At 58.7% G+C, this 16,997-nt stretch overlaps 1 protein-coding gene across 3 annotated transcripts in view; it reads right to left on the bottom strand.

The window, feature by feature from the left end:
- raly (RALY heterogeneous nuclear ribonucleoprotein) overlaps window positions 1-16,997 on the bottom strand; it is a 312,260-nt gene that overhangs the window by 57,552 nt on the left and 237,711 nt on the right. For all 3 annotated transcript variants that reach the window (XM_072515290.1, XM_072515289.1, XM_072515288.1), the window contains exons 3-5: window positions 6,914-6,986; window positions 5,253-5,303; window positions 1,271-1,431 (exon numbers count right to left, since the gene is read on the bottom strand). In XM_072515290.1, the coding sequence (XP_072371391.1) occupies window positions 1,271-1,431; window positions 5,253-5,303; window positions 6,914-6,986 (285 nt within the window). The remainder of the gene's footprint in view (window positions 1-1,270; window positions 1,432-5,252; window positions 5,304-6,913; window positions 6,987-16,997) is intronic.

Raw genomic sequence — 16,997 nt, 5'->3', positions numbered from 1 at the left:
TAATCCCAATTCTTGGAAGGTCCAGCTCAATCCTGAAGGGTCGATAGCACTCGCACACCATCCCAAGGTTCTTCAAAAGGGGCATTATCGAACACAACTTGACATTGATCCAGAATAAGGAGACATTAGGGCAAAGTGGATTTGAACACCATTGCGCAAAGTGAACTGAACGAGAATCAGGTGATGGGAAACTACTGATCCAGGAAGAATAAATCAGTGGCAAAAAAATATATAATCGACAGGATTCTGCCGGGCCACCCAACAGCGGAGGGAATCCCGGTGGCCCAGTCAATCGGGTGTAGGGCCAAAAATGGGCTTCACACTGGTCGTGAAACCCATTGCGAGTCTCCCAACCCGCTCGCCCTGCCAAGCTTCCAAATAAGGTTCCCGCCCAGACCCGGCGGGAACATCTATATAGCTCATTTGAATCTAATTTATGAGTCGGCCACTTGATTGCTTAGCCTTTAACCAGTCTGTCAGTATGCCAATTTCAAAGATCTGTGAGGTAAAGGTAAAATCATTGCCTTTAATGTGGTGGAGATATTTGAAGTGGTTTTTCACAGTCAATTTCCTTGCCCTTCCAGACTGTTTGTGTGCCCAGAAGCCTAAAAGCTTTGAACTACATTGTTTACATTCAATTTCATGGACCATTGCCTTTTTTTTACAATCTGTTTGATTGACGGGACCAGGCAGTTTCAAAGCGAGGATTAACATTGTTTATTTATATTGTTCTAAAGGGGTTACATGAACTCAGTGGAGCAGCTGATTTTCTAACTTGCAGGTGGAGGGAGGGTACTCACTCCCTTGCCACCCATCGGAGTGCAAGGTGCCAGATTGGCACTGCCAAGGGGTGGGGCCAGAAGGGGAGACTGAGAGGGGGGGGCTGAAAGGGAGGACTGGGGGGGGGGAGGGGGGACTGAGGGTGGGCACTGAGGAAAGGGGTTGGAGGATGGAACTGAGGGAGGAAATGCCTTTCCCAGCAATTAGGGTGGGGGGGGGGGAGCTTTCCAGCTATCGGGGGCAGGGGAGGGGGGGGTGGGGGTTGCAATGGCAGCCTGACATCGGGGCACCCTTTAAAAATGGCACCCCGATCTCTGAGGAGCGCGACATGTCACAGAGATTAGGCCCCACCCCTCTCAAGTACAGCAAAACCCCGATCCTCTCTAAAATAAATTTGCTATGTGCCCTGCAATGGTTGACAGACTCGCTGCTGGCACCAGATTGTTGGACCGAGTGGCTGGTTTCTGTACTCTCGTTCCACAGAACTCACGTTTTAATTTTGCAGCATTTTTTGTCACAGTTGTGGAGCGTGCCATTAATTTCAGGGGGATCCCAGACTTGCCCCTGCGTAGCACCGGTACAATAACCCGAGAACGTTTCACAGGAATAGCTCTGGGGATCAGTGATGGCCGACTTGAATACTCGTGCATCCTGCAAGGGGGAGGATCAAATCAGATCAGCATGCCTGGCACAATGTCAAAATACTAATTTCATGGCATTTAGAAAATGACAAAATAAATCTGCGAATGTAGTCGGCAGGAAGGATTGTAACGGAGTTCAGGAGGAAATACACAGGCTGGTGGAAAGGGCTGAGATGGCGGGTGAAAATATGAAGTGATCCATTTTAGTGGGAAGAATAAGAAGAGACAATAATAGGAATTAAATGGTGCTATTTTAATTGGGGTGGGTGCAGGCAGTGTTTGTGCACAAAACGTTGAAGATGTCAGGACAAGTTGACAAGGCTTCTTTAAAAATTCGGGACTTTACAAGTAGAAGCATAAGAGTGAAAAAGCTCAAACCAGGGGATAAAGGTTCATGATCGCTGGTAAAAGACGGGAAATGAGGAGGAACTCCACGTGGCATCCCCTGTTCACACTGTGTTGCTATCTCACCAAGCAAATGGGTCAAACATCTCACTGGTGCCAATAGGTGAACTCCGTAACCCTGCCCAGAACCTACCCAAATAGCATGCTCCAGTTAAAATTGTCTTTTACACTTATTGCCCATTAGGAAATTAGGAGGAACCCGCAGCCCCTCAAGTCTGTTCTGCCACTTTTATTTTATTCATCTATCCACCTGGGCTTCGCTGGTCAGGGCAGTATTTATTGCCCATCCCTGGTTGTCCTTTAGGTGGTGGTGGTGAGCTGCCTTCTGAAACTGCTACAATCCCGGAGGTGTAGCTACATCCACTATACTGTAGGGGAAGGAGTTCCAGGATTTTGCCCCAGTGACAGTGAAGGAACAGTAATAGTTCCAAGTCAGGGTGGTGAGTTGGAGGGGAACCTCCAGGTGGTGGGTTCCCATGTGACCCCTGATCTTCTCATTCCAGGTGGACTCAATTATTAACTCAATTAATTGTTTGGCCCGTATCTCAAATCCGTTTCCCCACATTTTGCTCCGTATCTGTAACATTAGCATTGACGGTGTCAGCTGCTCGTGAATAATTGCAGCCTAGTTCCTCGGGTGGATTTGACTGCCCCTCGTGGTTTCATTTTGGAATATGTGGCTTTTAACTTTAAGATTCTGCCTCCTTGTTCAGGACTCGCCCCAACAGAAGACATGGATTCTCTCTATCTCCCCCCCGTCAGACTCTCAATCATTCTCCCGAGCCTTATCTACCGTTCAATTCAAACAGTGCCTCCCTAGACCCCTGGGACAATCCATCCACCTCGCTCTCGGCTAACACAGAACAGGCGAGGGATCAAAGTGGGAATTTTCCCAAACTCTGGAACACAAAATCACGGGATTAACAAGGAAGGAAAAAGGGCAAAATAAATGAAAGCAAAAAGAAAATGGAGCAACATTAAGGGGCAATCGCTAAGAGACATCCTCAATAGAGGGATTTACAAAGATCTGGAGTACATTACATACATCACATTGTTAAATGGAAACAGATAATTACAGTCATCATGATCCTTATGGGTCTTTCATGTTGTGTCTGAAGATTTCATGTTCAGTTAGCAAAGTCCTGATAATAATTATCTTGATGTTTAGTCTAAAGAGGTCAGTCTGCCTGACTTTCAACTAGATACTTATTGGCATGCTGGATCTCAAACAACCTGCAGAACATTCGACAGGAGCACAGACGGGAAAGAAGAGGAGAATGAGCAGGAGGGGCAGCTCCCAGTCTCGGAATGTTGGGACCTAAGTGAGGCTGAAATGAACCTCCTAAAACGCCTCACAAACAGGAGGTGATGGAGGGGCGATGTCGGGGATTAGAGGACTTCTTTAACCTGCTGAACGGATACCAAGTTCGATTGAATCAACTCCCAGTGAGAGCACCAAGGCCGGGGCCTTGCAAAGTGAGCTGGAAAAGGGATTAGAGCTTCTAGGCAGGGGTGGGACGGTCAAACAGGGTGCGTGCTGAGTGCCGTTCGGTTTGTTGGCGGACAGGACCATTTGTTATGAAGGGTGACAGGCCAAGGCTGAACAGGAGAGATATTGATTTTTTGGGAAGGGAATGTTGCTGGCAAGGCCGACATTTGTTGTCCATTCCAAGGTGCTCTTGAGAAGGTGGTGAGAGCCAGAGTCGTGAACCATTTAGTTGTGGGTCGATATAACTGAGTGACACACTGAATTGCTTCAGAAGACCGTTACTGGTCACCTGTGCTGGTATGGAGTCACATATGAAGTAAAGACATCAGGTTTTCTTTCCTAAAGAACATTACATATCACATGCTGATATGGGGAGAGCAGAATAAAGCATACAGTATCCTGGGCTTTATTAATAGGGGCATGGAATATAGGAGCAAGGACATTATGGTGAACTTATACAAGGCGCTAGTTAGGCCTCAGCTGGAGTATTGTGTACAGTTCTGGGAGCCACACTATAGGAAGGATGTGAACGTATTGGAGCGAGTGCAGAAGGGGTTAACAAGAATAGCTCCAGGAATGAGGAACGTCAGTCAGGAGGATGGATTGGAGAGGTGGGGACTGTTCTCCTTGGAGAGAAGAAGGCTAAGAGGAGATTTGATGGAGATGTTCAAAATCATGAGGGGGCTGGACAGAGTAGGTAGCGAGAAACTGTTTCTGCTCGTGAAAGGACCGAGAACGAGAGGGCGCAGATTGAAAGTGATTTGCAACAGAAGCAATTGTGATGTGAGAAAACTTTCATCACACACCCAGTATTTGGGGTTTGGAATGTCTGCCCGGAAGGGTGGTGGAGGCAGGTTCAATCGAGGCGTACCAGAGAGAATCGAGTGATTATTTGAATAGAAAGAATGTGCAGGGGGTGCGGGGAAAAGGCAGGGGAATGTCACTGAGCCACGATGCTCGTTTGGAGAGCTAGTGCAGACACAATGGGCCGAATGGCCTCCTTCTTCACCGTAACAATTCTGTGATAATAAGGTGAATGTTTGAGAAAGTTTATTGGCTTATCTTTGGGTACCGGAACATTTATCGAGACTTTTGCCTCAGAAGGTTATCAATGTGTGCAGCCTATGATACAGTGGGTTGTAAAGGATGTAGTAGCAGGGAGTGCAGAAGAACCTCAACTTCACCAGTGTAACAGCTTCCCTTCCCCACAGTACCCAATTCTTTTTTTTCCAATAAAGGGGCAATTTAGTGTGGCCAATCCACCTCGCCTGCACATCCTTGGGTTGTGGAGGTGAGACCCACGCTGACACGGGGAGAATGTGCAAACTCCACACGGACAGTGATCCGGGGCCGGGATCGAACCTGGGCCCTCGGTGCCGTGAGGCAGCAGTGCTAGCCACTGCACCACTGTGCCGCTAACCCCCCCCCCCCCGCCCCCCCACCACCCCACCCCCCCATACCAGCCGTCTTGGAACGAGATTGCCAAATTGTGTCAACGACTGATGAGTTAGGACTATCCCCATGCCCTGGGTCTGTGGGATGAGTGAGAATTTACAAATTAATTCCTTACACGATTACACAAGAAACTTCCCTGTCATCAGTTTGGACTGGATTTAAATTGTGATTTTACTGAGGGGAGGGTAGAATTCTGTTTGAGGGTAGAATTAGCAACTTCTATTATGAATGTGGATGAGGGAATTTAGATAGTTGTCAGGAAGGAGCCAGAGGCAAAATATATTGTCGCTTCCTGATGATGTTACCCCGTGGAGATTTAACAAGACGGAGGATGGATTTGTCTGCTCAATATATTTAAATTACACTCAAAACCCTTTAATCAAAGTTTGTGGCTCTCTTGAAACACAAGGAAGGGCAGGTGTATTTCATTATCGCACCTCAGAACCAAAGACTGACATATTGAAACAAATCTCAGTTGTTACCTCTCATAGAAATCATCTCTGAAGTAATCGTAATCAAACTCGTAGCTGGAGCTTGGGACACAAAAGAGAAATTAATCAATGTTGTTTATTGGAAACGAGGATGTAAACGTTTTGGACAGTTTGGGTTTTTAACAAAACTTAAACAGGAATGTTTCACATCATGGTTTTTAACATATGGACTTGACCTAAACATGTGGTTGACAGTTTATCAACATTGTAGAAACCAAGCTGACTGTATCCCAATGTTCCACATTCCCCAACTTCCTCTACCCCAAAGCTTTGCTCCTGCGACCTCCCACACTTCAATATGTTATCTCGTTCCATCTCTCCATGTTCCAATTCGCCATCCTTTCCCAGCTCATCCCTTCATGAATCATGTTGCCAGCTGGATGTAGAGTGGGGAGCCGGTGGGGTGGAGGGGGCGGGGGGCGCAAGTTCCGTCAACTTGACTTCCCGACTTAGTTAAGTCGCTAAGCTTCCAGTGGCAGAGTGAGGAAGCAAGGGGAGCAATCAATGGAGAGTTGATATCCTGTAACCTTGTCCACACTTATGTGTCCCCCAGGCCAGAGCCTGGTCACAACAGGAGTGTCACAGGAAATGGGTCAATTTCCCGCACCCATTCAACAGCAGGTGTGAACAAACGGTGATGGCAAACACGGAACTCATTTGTGACTGAGCTCTACACGCTCATCTGTATTATTATCAGTGCCACAGGGCTCCTGGGTACACAGGGGAATTACACAACTTCAAAGAATAAAATGCAAGAGGCTTTAACTTGTTAAATGCTTGGAAATGAAGAGAGGCCATTCTTCACAGCAGAGACAATCAACGTGTGGCTGGCTGGTGGAGATTTGAGCCAGGTGCTGTGATGGGGCGGGAGGAAGGTGCGGGGAGGGAGTCTCCGGGGGCGGGGGGGGGGTCCAACAGGAAATTAACACTCGTGTAAAAACGAAATTTCAGACTCCCGCTGAATTCTCCATCCTTCCCATGCCCCCCCACCCGCCCACCACTGAACCCACCAGCGGGAACATGGGAGAATTCACCCAGACCACTTGTTTCTATTTGTGAGGGAGACCAGAAGCAGAGGCTAGAAATATCAGATGGTCACAAATAAATCCAACTGCGAATTCAGGAGAGATGCTTCACCCAGAGGGTGGTGAGAATGTGAAATGAAATGAAATGAAAATCGCTTATTGTCACGAGTAGGCTTCAATGAAGTTACTGTGAAAAGCCCCTAGTCGCCACATTCCGGCGCCTGTTCGGGGAGGCTGGTACGGGAATTGAACTGTGCTGCTGGCCTGCCTTGGTCTGCTTTCAAAGCCAGCGATTTAGCCCAGTGTGCTAAACCAGCCCCTGGTGGAGGGAGTGTGGAACTCACTCCCTCACACAGTAGTTAACGTGAAGGGTATGGAAACATTTAATGGAAGTTATATAAATATGAAGATGTTGGGGAAAGCAACAGATGTATATATTAGTCGGGTTGGATGGTAGGAGGCTGCCAGAGACCAGATGGGCAGAATGGCCTGTTGCTATGCTGTAAACGTGAGGTGATACTGTGCAATCCCAGGAGTCACCATCCTCTCCAGTTTGAAAAATTACAAATCAGAACATGAAGCTTTGAAGAGATTTTTTAAAAAATGATTTGTAATTCAAGAGTGTACCTGAATAGAGCTGAACTGGGCTGTTTCAATCCCTTGGGCCGATTGGGTTTGGGTTCTCCAGCCATGTTGATATCTGTGACAGGAGTAAAAAGAAACATTTTTAAAAATCATTACAAACCTTCAGCAACTTTTCCCTTGGGTCAGATTTATCACGGGCCAGGGTTTAGAGAACCCCAAAGTGTATCATGGAGTTCACCTGACCCACAACTTTTCATAGATTGTGGTATGGGGAGCACACGGCCCACTCTACAGGTGTGATGTAACAGAGATCTAAAGTATGTTTAAACAAAACAATGTTTATTCTATGAAATCCAGTTAACACTTTATAAACCCACAGTAAACATCAACAACTATCAACACCAATAATCCCCACAGATACAATATTCTATAAGTAACCCTTAACCTTTCCCTGCACCATCCATAAGACAAAATACCCCCTTTAACACAGAGATCAGATTAAAATTCTCTACTGAGAGCAGTCAGCACTTTGAAATCCTCAAATGATCTGGAGACAGTCTTTAGATTGCAGAGAGAGATCCTTATACAGCTGCTTGCTTTGCCTGCAGCTATCCAGCTCTCAAAACAAAACTAAAACACACCCTGCAGCAGACAGCCCAAAGCGAAAGTAAAAGCAGACAGACAGCCCAGCTCCACCCACTCTCTGACATCACTGCAGCCATTTGACAAACACTCATTTCTTAAAGGTACACCCACTACAGCTATTTGACAAACACCCATTTCTTAAAGGTACTCTCACATGGCAGATTAGGCTCATCTCCCCTTGTTCCAATTTCCTCAATTGTTTTTCAAAGAGGGGAGGTGGTGGCATAGTGGTATTGTCGCTGGACAAGTAATCCAGAGAGCCAGGGGACTCTGGGGACCTGGGTTCAAATCCCACCACTGCGGTTGGTGAAATGAGAATGCAATAAAAATCTGGAATTAAAAGTCTAATGATGACCATGAAACCATTGCCGTAAAAACCCATCTAACGTCCTTTAGGGAAGGAAATCTGCTGTCCTTACCCGGTCTGGCCTACATGTGACTCCAGACTCACAACAACTCTTAACTGCCCCCTTCGGGATGGGCAATAAATGCTGGCACAGTCTGCGCATACCTCCCATGAGCGAATAAAAGAAGTCTTTACTTCCTGAAGGGGGGGGTAACAGAGTTGTCCGAATGTGGGTGACTCCTGTAATGTGTGACTGGCGTTTCTTTGTGAACTTGATCCAACCGCAAGTTTTAGTCCTCATCCACCAATCCGCTGTCAGCCTCGCCTACGGAGCCACAGTGACTGAGGGTCAAAGGTGATTCATTGGCTGCCAATATTTGGGATGCTCCTGAAGATGTGACAGGCTCTCGATAATGCAGACGGGACTGAGCGATAAATAAACTCGAGCTTTGCTCCGCTTTCCACCCAGGACACATCATGGAGACGAGCTCTCGGGCAGGACCCACTGGTCGCACTGCGCCCGACACACTGCCTGGCGCGGTGCAATGTGACTGGCATGTGCTAGGAGGTCCCACTTCGTGCTCTGGGACTTTGTCCCCATACAGGTGAATCGCTCCCATATTCTATCCGAACTGTCCGATTCAGTGACAATGGAGGGGTTTCTGCATCATTCACGCCCATTTAAACTGGATGACTCTCTCTCTCTCGGTCAGTAACAGGGGTTGATGATATTCCTTCATCAGCGCACACGGATATTCGTAAGACCGAGTGTCAAGTGACATTTAAAGGGATCCCCAGTGGTGGAGCTCAGGTGACCAAGGTCCCTTTGACGGTCTCAGGTCGGGCTCTGTCCGAGGTCGGGCTCTGTCCGAGGTCGGGCTCTGTCCGAGGTCGGGGTCTGTCCGAGGTCAGGCTCTGTCCGAGGTCGGGCTCTGTCCGAGGTCGGGGTCTGTCCGAGGTCGGGGTCAGTCCGAGGTCGGGCTCTGTCCGAGGTCGGGCTCTGTCCGAGGTCGGGCTCTGTCCGAGGTCGGGGTCTGTCCGAGGTCGGGCTCTGTCCGAGGTCGGGCTCTGTCCGAGGTCGGGCTCTGTCCGAGGTCGGGGTCAGTCCGAGGTCGGGGTCAGTCCGAGGTCGGGCTCTGTCCGAGGTCGGGCTCTGTCCGAGGTCATGGTCTGTCCGAGGTCGGGCTCGGTCCGAGGTCGGGGTCAGTCCGAGGTCGGTCTCTGTCCGAGGTCGGGCTCGGTCCGAGGTCGGGCTCTGTCCGAGGTCGGGCTCTGTCCGAGGTCGGGCTCTGTCCGAGGTCGGGCTCTGTCCGAGGTCGGGCTCGGTCCAAGGTCGGGGTCTGTCCGAGGTCGGGCTCTGTCCGAGGTCGGGATCGGTGCGAGGTCGGGCTCTGTCCGAGGTCGGGGTCTGTCCGAGGTCGGGCTCTGTCCGAGGTCGGGCTCTGTCCGAGGTCGGGCTCTGTCCGAGGTCGGGCTCTGTCCGAGGTCATGGTCTGTCCGAGGTCGGGCTGGATCCGAGGTCGGGGTCTGTCCGAGGTCGGGCTCGGTCCGAGGTCGGGCTCGGTCCAAGGTCGGGCTCGGTCCGAGGTCGGGGTCTGTCCGAGGTCGGGGTCTGTCCGAGGTCGGGCTCTGTCCGAGGTCGGGCTCTGTCCGAGGTCGGGCTCTGTCCGAGGTCGGGCTCTGTCCGAGGTCATGGTCTGTCCGAGGTCGGGCTCTGTCCGAGGTCGGGCTCTGTCCGAGGTCGGGCTCTGTCCGAGGTCGGGCTCTGTCCGAGGTCATGGTCTGTCCGAGGTCAGGCTCTGTCCGAGGTCGGGCTCTGTCCGAGGTCGGGGTCTGTCCGAGGTCGGGGTCTGTCCGAGGTCGGGGTCAGTCCGAGGTCGGGCTCTGTCCGAGGTCGGGCTCTGTCCGAGGTCGGGCTCTGTCCGAGGTCGGGGTCTGTCCGAGGTCGGGCTCTGTCCGAGGTCGGGCTCTGTCCGAGGTCGGGCTCTGTCCGAGGTCGGGGTCAGTCCGAGGTCGGGGTCAGTCCGAGGTCGGGCTCTGTCCGAGGTCGGGCTCTGTCCGAGGTCATGGTCTGTCCGAGGTCGGGCTCGGTCCGAGGTCGGGGTCAGTCCGAGGTCGGTCTCTGTCCGAGGTCGGGCTCGGTCCGAGGTCGGGCTCTGTCCGAGGTCGGGCTCTGTCCGAGGTCGGGGTCTGTGCGAGGTCGGGCTCTGTCCGAGGTCGGGCTCGGTCCAAGGTCGGGGTCTGTCCGAGGTCGGGCTCTGTCCGAGGTCGGGATCGGTGCGAGGTCGGGCTCTGTCCGAGGTCGGGGTCTGTCCGAGGTCGGGCTCTGTCCGAGGTCGGGCTCTGTCCGAGGTCGGGCTCTGTCCGAGGTCGGGCTCTGTCCGAGGTCATGGTCTGTCCGAGGTCGGGCTCGATCCGAGGTCGGGGTCTGTCCGAGGTCGGGCTCGGTCCGAGGTCGGGCTCGGTCCAAGGTCGGGCTCGGTCCAAGGTCGGGGTCTGTCCGAGGTCGGGGTCTGTCCGAGGTCGGGCTCTGTCCGAGGTCGGGCTCTGTCCGAGGTCGGGCTCTGTCCGAGGTCGGGCTCTGTCCGAGGTCATGGTCTGTCCGAGGTCGGGCTCTGTCCGAGGTCGGGCTCTGTCCGAGGTCGGGCTCTGTCCGAGGTCGGGCTCTGTCCGAGGTCATGGTCTGTCCGAGGTCGGGCTCGATCCGAGGTCGGGGTCTGTCCGAGGTCGGGCTCGGTCCGAGGTCGGGCTCGGTCCAAGGTCGGGGTCTGTCCGAGGTCGGGCTCTGTCCGAGGTCGGGGTCTGTGCGAGGTCGGGCTCTGTCCGAGGTCGGGCTCTGTCCGAGGTCGGGGTCTGTCCGCGGTCGGGCTCTGTCCGAGGTCGGGCTCGGTCCGAGGTCGGGCTCTGTCCGAGGTCGGGCTCTGTCCGAGGTCGGGGTCTGTCCGCGTTCGGGCTCTGTCCGCGGTCGGGCTCTGTCCGAGGTCGGGCTCTGTCCGAGGTCGGGCTCTGTCCGAGGTCGGGCTCTGTCCGAGGTCAGGCTCGGTCCGAGGTCGGGCTCTGTCAGCTGTCGGGGTCTGTCCGAGGTCGGGCTCTGTCCGAGGTCGGGGTCTGTCCGAGGTCAGGCTCGGTCCGAGGTCGGGCTCTGTCCGAGGTCGGGCTCTGTCCGAGGTCGGGCTCTGTCCGAGGTCGGGGTCTGTCCGAGGTCAGGCTCGGTCCGAGGTCGGGCTCTGTCCGAGGTCGGGCTCTGTCCGCGGTCGGGCTCTGTCCGAGGTCGGGCTCTGTCCGAGGTCGGGCTCTGTCCGAGGTCGGGCTCTGTCCGAGGTCGGGCTCGGTCCGAGGTGGGGGTCTGTCCGAGGTCGGGCTCTGTCCGAGGTCGGGGTCTGTCCGAGGTCGGGCTCGGTCCGAGGTGGGGGTCTGTCCGAGGTCGGGCTCTGTCCGAGGTCGGGCTCTGTCCGAGGTCGGGCTCTGTCCGAGGTCGGGCTCTGTCCGAGGTCGGGGTCTGTCCGAGGTCGGGGTCTGTCCGAGGTCGGGCTCTGTCCGAGGTTGGGGTCTGTCCGAGGTCTGGGTCAGTCCGAGGTCGGGCTCTGTCCGAGGTCGGGGTCTGTCCGAGGTCGGGCTCGGCCGGAGGTCGGGGTCTGTCCGAGGTCGGGCTCTGTCCGAGGTCGGGGTCTGTCCGAGGTCGGGCTCGGCCGGAGGTCGGGGTCTGTCCGAGGTCGGGCTCTGTCCGAGGTCGGGCTCTGTCCGAGGTCGGGGTCTGTCCGAGGTCGGGCTCGGTCCGAGGTCGGGCTCGGTCCGAGGTCGGGCTCTGTCCGAGGTCGGGCTCTGTCCGAGGTCGGGCTCTGTCCGAGGTCGGAGTCTGTCCGAGGTCGGGCTCTGTCCGAGGTCGGGCTCTGTCCGAGGTCGGGCTCTGTCCGAGGTCGGAGTCTGTCCGAGGTCGGGGTCGGTCCGAGGTCGGGGTCTGTCCGAGGTCGGGCTCTGAGGTCTGGGTCTGTCCGAGGTCGGGGTCGGTCCGAGGTCGGGGTCTGTCCGAGGTCGGGCTCTGTCCGGGGTCGGGCTCTGTCCGAGGTCGGGCTCGGTCCGAGGTCGGGCTCTGTCCGAGGTCGGGCTCTGTCCGAGGTCGGGCTCTGTCCGAGGTCGGGGTCTGTCCGAGGTCGGGGTCTGTCCGAGGTCGGGCTCTGTCCGAGGTCAGGCTCGGTCCGAGGTGGGGGTCTGTCCGAGATCGGGCTCTGTCCGAGGTCGGGCTCTGTCCGAGGTCGGGGTCTGTCCGAGGTCGGGCTCTGTCCGAGGTCAGGGTCTGTCCGAGGTCGGGGTCGGTCCGAGGTCGGGCTCTGTCCGAGGTCGGGCTCTGTCCGAGGTCGGGCTCTGTCCGAGGTCGGGCTCTGTCCGAGGTCGGGCTCGGTCCGAGGTCGGGCTCTGTCCGAGGTCGGGCTCTGTCCGAGGTCGGGCTCGGTCCGAGGTCGGGGTCTGTCCGAGGTCGGGCTCTGAGGTCGGGCTCTGTCCGAGGTCGGGGTCTGTCCGCGGTCGGGCTCTGTCCGAGGTCGGGGTCTGTCCGAGGTCGGGGTCTGTCCGAGGTCGGGGTCAGTCCGAGGTCGGGCTCTGTCCGAGGTCGGGCTCTGTCCGAGGTCGGGCTCAGTCCGAGGTCGGGCTCTGTCCGAGGTCGGGCTCTGTCCGAGGTCGGGCTCTGTCCGAGGTCGGGGTCTGTCCGAGGTCGGGCTCTGAGGTCGGGCTCTGTCCGAGGTCGGGCTCTGTCCGAGGTCGGGGTCTGTCCGAGGTCGGGCTCTGAGGTCGGGCTCTGTCCGAGGTCGGGCTCTGTCCGAGGTCGGGGTCTGTCCGAGGTCGGGGTCAGTCCGAGGTCGGGGTCTGTCCGTGGTCGGGCTCTGTCCGAGGTCGGGGTCTGTCCGAGGTCGGGGTCTGTCCGAGGTCGGGCTCGGTCCGAGGTGGGGGTCTGTCCGAGGTCGGGCTCTGTCCGAGGTCGGGCTCTGTCCGAGGTCGGGCTCAGTCCGAGGTCGGGCTCTGTCCGAGGTCGGGCTCTGTCCGAGGTCGGGCTCTGTCCGAGGTCGGGCTCTGTCCGAGGTCGGGGTCTGTGCGAGGACGGGCTCTGAGGTCGGGCTCTGTCCGAGGTCGGGGTCTGTCCGAGGTCGGGCTCTGAGGTCGGGCTCTGTCCGAGGTCGGGCTCTGTCCGAGGTCGGGGTCTGTCCGAGGTCGGGGTCAGTCCGAGGTCGGGGTCTGTCCGTGGTCGGGCTCTGTCCGAGTTCGGGGTCTGTCCGAGGTCGGGCTCTGTCCGAGGTCGGGCTCTGTCCGAGGTCGGGGTCTGTCCGAGGACGGGCTCTGAGGTCGGGGTCTGTCCGAGGTCGGGGTCTGTCCGAGGTCGGGGTCTGTCCGAGGTCGGGCTCTGAGGTCGGGCTCTGTCCGAGGTCGGGCTCTGTCCGAGGTCGGGCTCTGTCCGAGGTCGGGGTCTGTCCGAGGTCGGGGTCAGTCCGAGGTCGGGGTCTGTCCGTGGTCGGGCTCTGTCCGAGGTCGGGGTCTGTCCGAGGTCGGGGTCTGTCCGAGGTCGGGCTCGGTCCGAGGTGGGGGTCTGTCCGAGGTCGGGCTCTGTCCGAGGTCGGGGTCTGTCCGAGGTCGGGCTCTGTCCGAGGTCGGGCTCTGTCCGAGGTCGGGGTCTGTCCGAGGTCGGGCTCTGTCCGAGGTCGGGCTCTGTCCGAGGTCGGGCTCTGTCCGAGGTCGGGCTCTGTCCGAGGTCGGGGTCTGTCCGAGGTCGGGGTCTGTCCGAGGTCGGGCTCTGTCCGAGGTCGGGGTCTGTCCGAGGTCTGGGTCAGTCCGAGGTCGGGCTCTGTCCGAGGTCGGGGTCTGTCCGAGGTCGGGCTCGGCCGGAGGTCGGGGTCTGTCCGAGGTCGGGCTCTGTCCGAGGTCGGGGTCTGTCCGAGGTCGGGCTCGGCCGGAGGTCGGGGTCTGTCCGAGGTCGGGCTCTGTCCGAGGTCGGGCTCTGTCCGAGGTCGGGGTCTGTCCGAGGTGGGGCTCGGTCCGAGGTGGGGCTCTGTCCGAGGTCGGGCTCTGTCCGAGGTCGGGCTCTGTCCGAGGTCGGAGTCTGTCCGAGGTCGGGCTCTGTCCGAGGTCGGGCTCTGTCCGAGGTCGGGCTCTGTCCGAGGTCGGAGTCTGTCCGAGGTCGGGGTCGGTCCGAGGTCGGGGTCTGTCCGAGGTCGGGCTCTGAGGTCTGGGTCTGTCCGAGGTCGGGGTCGGTCCGAGGTCGGGGTCTGTCCGAGGTCGGGCTCTGTCCGGGGTCGGGCTCTGTCCGAGGTCGGGCTCGGTCCGAGGTCGGGCTCTGTCCGAGGTCGGGCTCTGTCCGAGGTCGGGCTCTGTCCGAGGTCGGGGTCTGTCCGAGGTCGGGGTCTGTCCGAGGTCGGGCTCTGTCCGAGGTCAGGCTCGGTCCGAGGTGGGGGTCTGTCCGAGATCGGGCTCTGTCCGAGGTCGGGCTCTGTCCGAGGTCGGGGTCTGTCCGAGGTCGGGCTCTGTCCGAGGTCGGGGTCTGTCCGAGGTCGGGGTCGGTCCGAGGTCGGGCTCTGTCCGAGGTCGGGCTCTGTCCGAGGTCGGGCTCTGTCCGAGGTCGGGCTCTGTCCGAGGTCGGGCTCGGTCCGAGGTCGGGCTCTGTCCGAGGTCGGGCTCGGTCCGAGGTCGGGGTCTGTCCGAGGTCGGGCTCTGAGGTCGGGCTCTCTCCGAGGTCGGGGTCTGTCCGCGGTCGGGCTCTGTCCGAGGTCGGGGTCTGTCCGAGGTCGGGGTCTGTCCGAGGTCGGGGTCAGTCCGAGGTCGGGCTCTGTCCGAGGTCGGGCTCTGTCCGAGGTCGGGCTCAGTCCGAGGTCGGGCTCTGTCCGAGGTCGGGCTCTGTCCGAGGTCGGGGTCTGTCCGAGGACGGGCTCTGAGGTCGGGCTCTGTCCGAGGTCGGGCTCTGTCCCAGGTCGGGGTCTGTCCGAGGTCGGGCTCTGAGGTCGGGCTCTGTCCGAGGTCGGGCTCTGTCCGAGGTCGGGCTCTGTCCGAGGTCGGGGTCAGTCCGAGGTCGGGGTCTGTCCGTGGTCGGGCTCTGTCCGAGGTCGGGGTCTGTCCGAGGTCGGGCTCTGTCCGAGGTCGGGCTCTGTCCGAGGTCGGGCTCTGTCCGAGGTCGGGGTCTGTCCGAGGTCGGGGTCTGTGCGAGGTCGGGCTCGGTCCGAGGTCGGGCTCGGTCCGAGGTCGAGGTCGGTCCGAGGTCGGTCTCTGTCCGAGGTCGGGGTCTGTCCGAGGTCGGGCTCTGTCCGAGGTCGGGGTCAGTTCGAGGTCGGGGTCTGTCCGAGGTCGGGCTCTGTCCGAGGTCGGGCTCGGTCCGAGGTCGAGGTCGGTCCGAGGTCGGGCTCTGTCCGAGGTCGGGCTCTGTCCGCGGTCGGGCTCTGTCCGAGATCGGGGTCTGTCCGAGGTGGGGGTCTGTCCGAGGTCGGGCTCTGTCCGAGGTCGGGGTCTGTCCGAGGTCGGGGTCTGTCCGAGGTCGGGCTCTGTCCGAGGTCGGGGTCTGTCCGAGGTCGGGGTCTGTCCGAGGTCGGGGTCTGTCCGAGGTCGGGGTCTGTCCGAGGTCGGGGTCTGTCCGAGGTCGGGCTCGGCCGGAGGTCGGGGTCAGTTCGAGGTCGGGGTCTGTCCGAGGTCGGGCTCTGTCCGAGGTCGGGGTCGGTCCGAGGTCGGGCTCTGTCCGAGGTCGGGGTCTGTCCGAGGTCGGGGTTTGTCCGAGGTCGGGCTCGGTCCGAGGTCGGGCTCGGTCCGAGGTCGGGCTCTGTCCAAGGTCGAGGTCAGTCCGAGGTCGGGGTCAGACCGAGGTCGGGGTCAGTCCGAGGTCGGGCTCTGTCCGAGGTCGGGGTCGGTCCGAGGTCGGGGTCAGTCCGAGGTCGGGGTCAGTCCAAGTTCGGGCTCTGTCCGAGGTCGGGCTCTGTCCGAGGTCGGGCTCTGTCCGAGGTCGGGGTCGGTCCGAGGTCGGGGTCTGTCCGAGGTCGGGCTCTGAGGTCGGGGTCTGTCCGAGGTCGGGCTCGGTCCGAGGTCGGGCTCTGTCCGAGGTCGGCCTCTGTCCGAGGTCGGGCTCTGTCCGAGGTCGGGGTCAGTTCGAGGTCGGGGTCTGTCCGAGGTCGGGCTCTGTCCGAGGTCGGGGTCGGTCCGAGGTCGGGCTCGGTCCGAGGTCGGGGTCTGTCCGAGGTCGGGTTCTGTCCGAGGTCGGGGTCTGTCCGAGGTCGGGGTCAGTCCGAGGTCGGGGTCTGTCCAAGGTCGGGCTCTGTCCGAGGTCGGGCTCTGTCCGAGGTCGGGCTCGGTCCGAGGTCGGGCTCGGTCCGAGGTCGGGCTCTGTCCGAGGTCGGGCTCTGTCCGAGGTCGGGGTCGTTCCGAGGTCGGGCTCTGTCCGAGGTCGGGCTCTGAGGTCGGGCTCTGTCTGAGGTCGGGCTCTGAGGTCGGGGTCTGTCCGAGGTCGGGGTCGGTCCGAGGTCGGGGTCAGTCCGAGGTCGGGCTCTGTCCGAGGTCGGGGTCTGTCCGAGGTCGGGCTCTGTCCGAGGTCGGGCTCTGTCCGAGGTCGGGCTCTGTCCGAGGTCGGGGTCAGTCCGAGGTCGGGGTCTGTCCGAGGTCGGGGTCAGTTCGAGGTCGGGGTCTGTCCGAGGTCGGGCTCTGTCCGAGGTCGGGGTCTGTCCGAGGTCGGGGTCAGTTCGAGGTCGGGGTCTGTCCGAGGTCGGGCTCTGTCCGAGGTCGGGCTCTGTCCGAGGTCGGGCTCTGTCCGAGGTCGGGGTCTGTCCGAGGTCGGGCTCTGTCCGAGGTCGGGCTCAGTCCGAGGTCGGGCTCTGTCCGAGGTCGGGCTCTGTCCGAGGTCGGGCTCTGTCCGAGGTCGGGGTCTGTCCGAGGTCGGGCTCTGAGGTCGGGCTCTGTCCGAGGTCGGGGTCTGTCCGAGGTCGGGGTCTGTCCGAGGTCGGGGTCTGTCCGAGGTCGGGCTCTGTCCGAGGTCAGGCTCGGTCCGAGGTGGGGGTCTGTCCGAGATCGGGCTCTGTCCGAGGTCGGGGTCTGTCCGAGGTCGGGCTCTGTCCGAGGTCGGGGTCTGTCCGAGGTCGGGGTCAGTCCGAGGTCGGGGTCTGTCCGAGGTCGGGGTCTGTC

Source organism: Scyliorhinus torazame, chromosome 8 (assembly GCF_047496885.1).
Source record: "Scyliorhinus torazame isolate Kashiwa2021f chromosome 8, sScyTor2.1, whole genome shotgun sequence".
Lineage (NCBI taxonomy): Eukaryota > Metazoa > Chordata > Chondrichthyes > Carcharhiniformes > Scyliorhinidae > Scyliorhinus > Scyliorhinus torazame.
The sequence above is the reverse complement of the archived record's forward strand: the minus strand, read 5'-3'. Positions and strand labels throughout refer to the sequence as shown.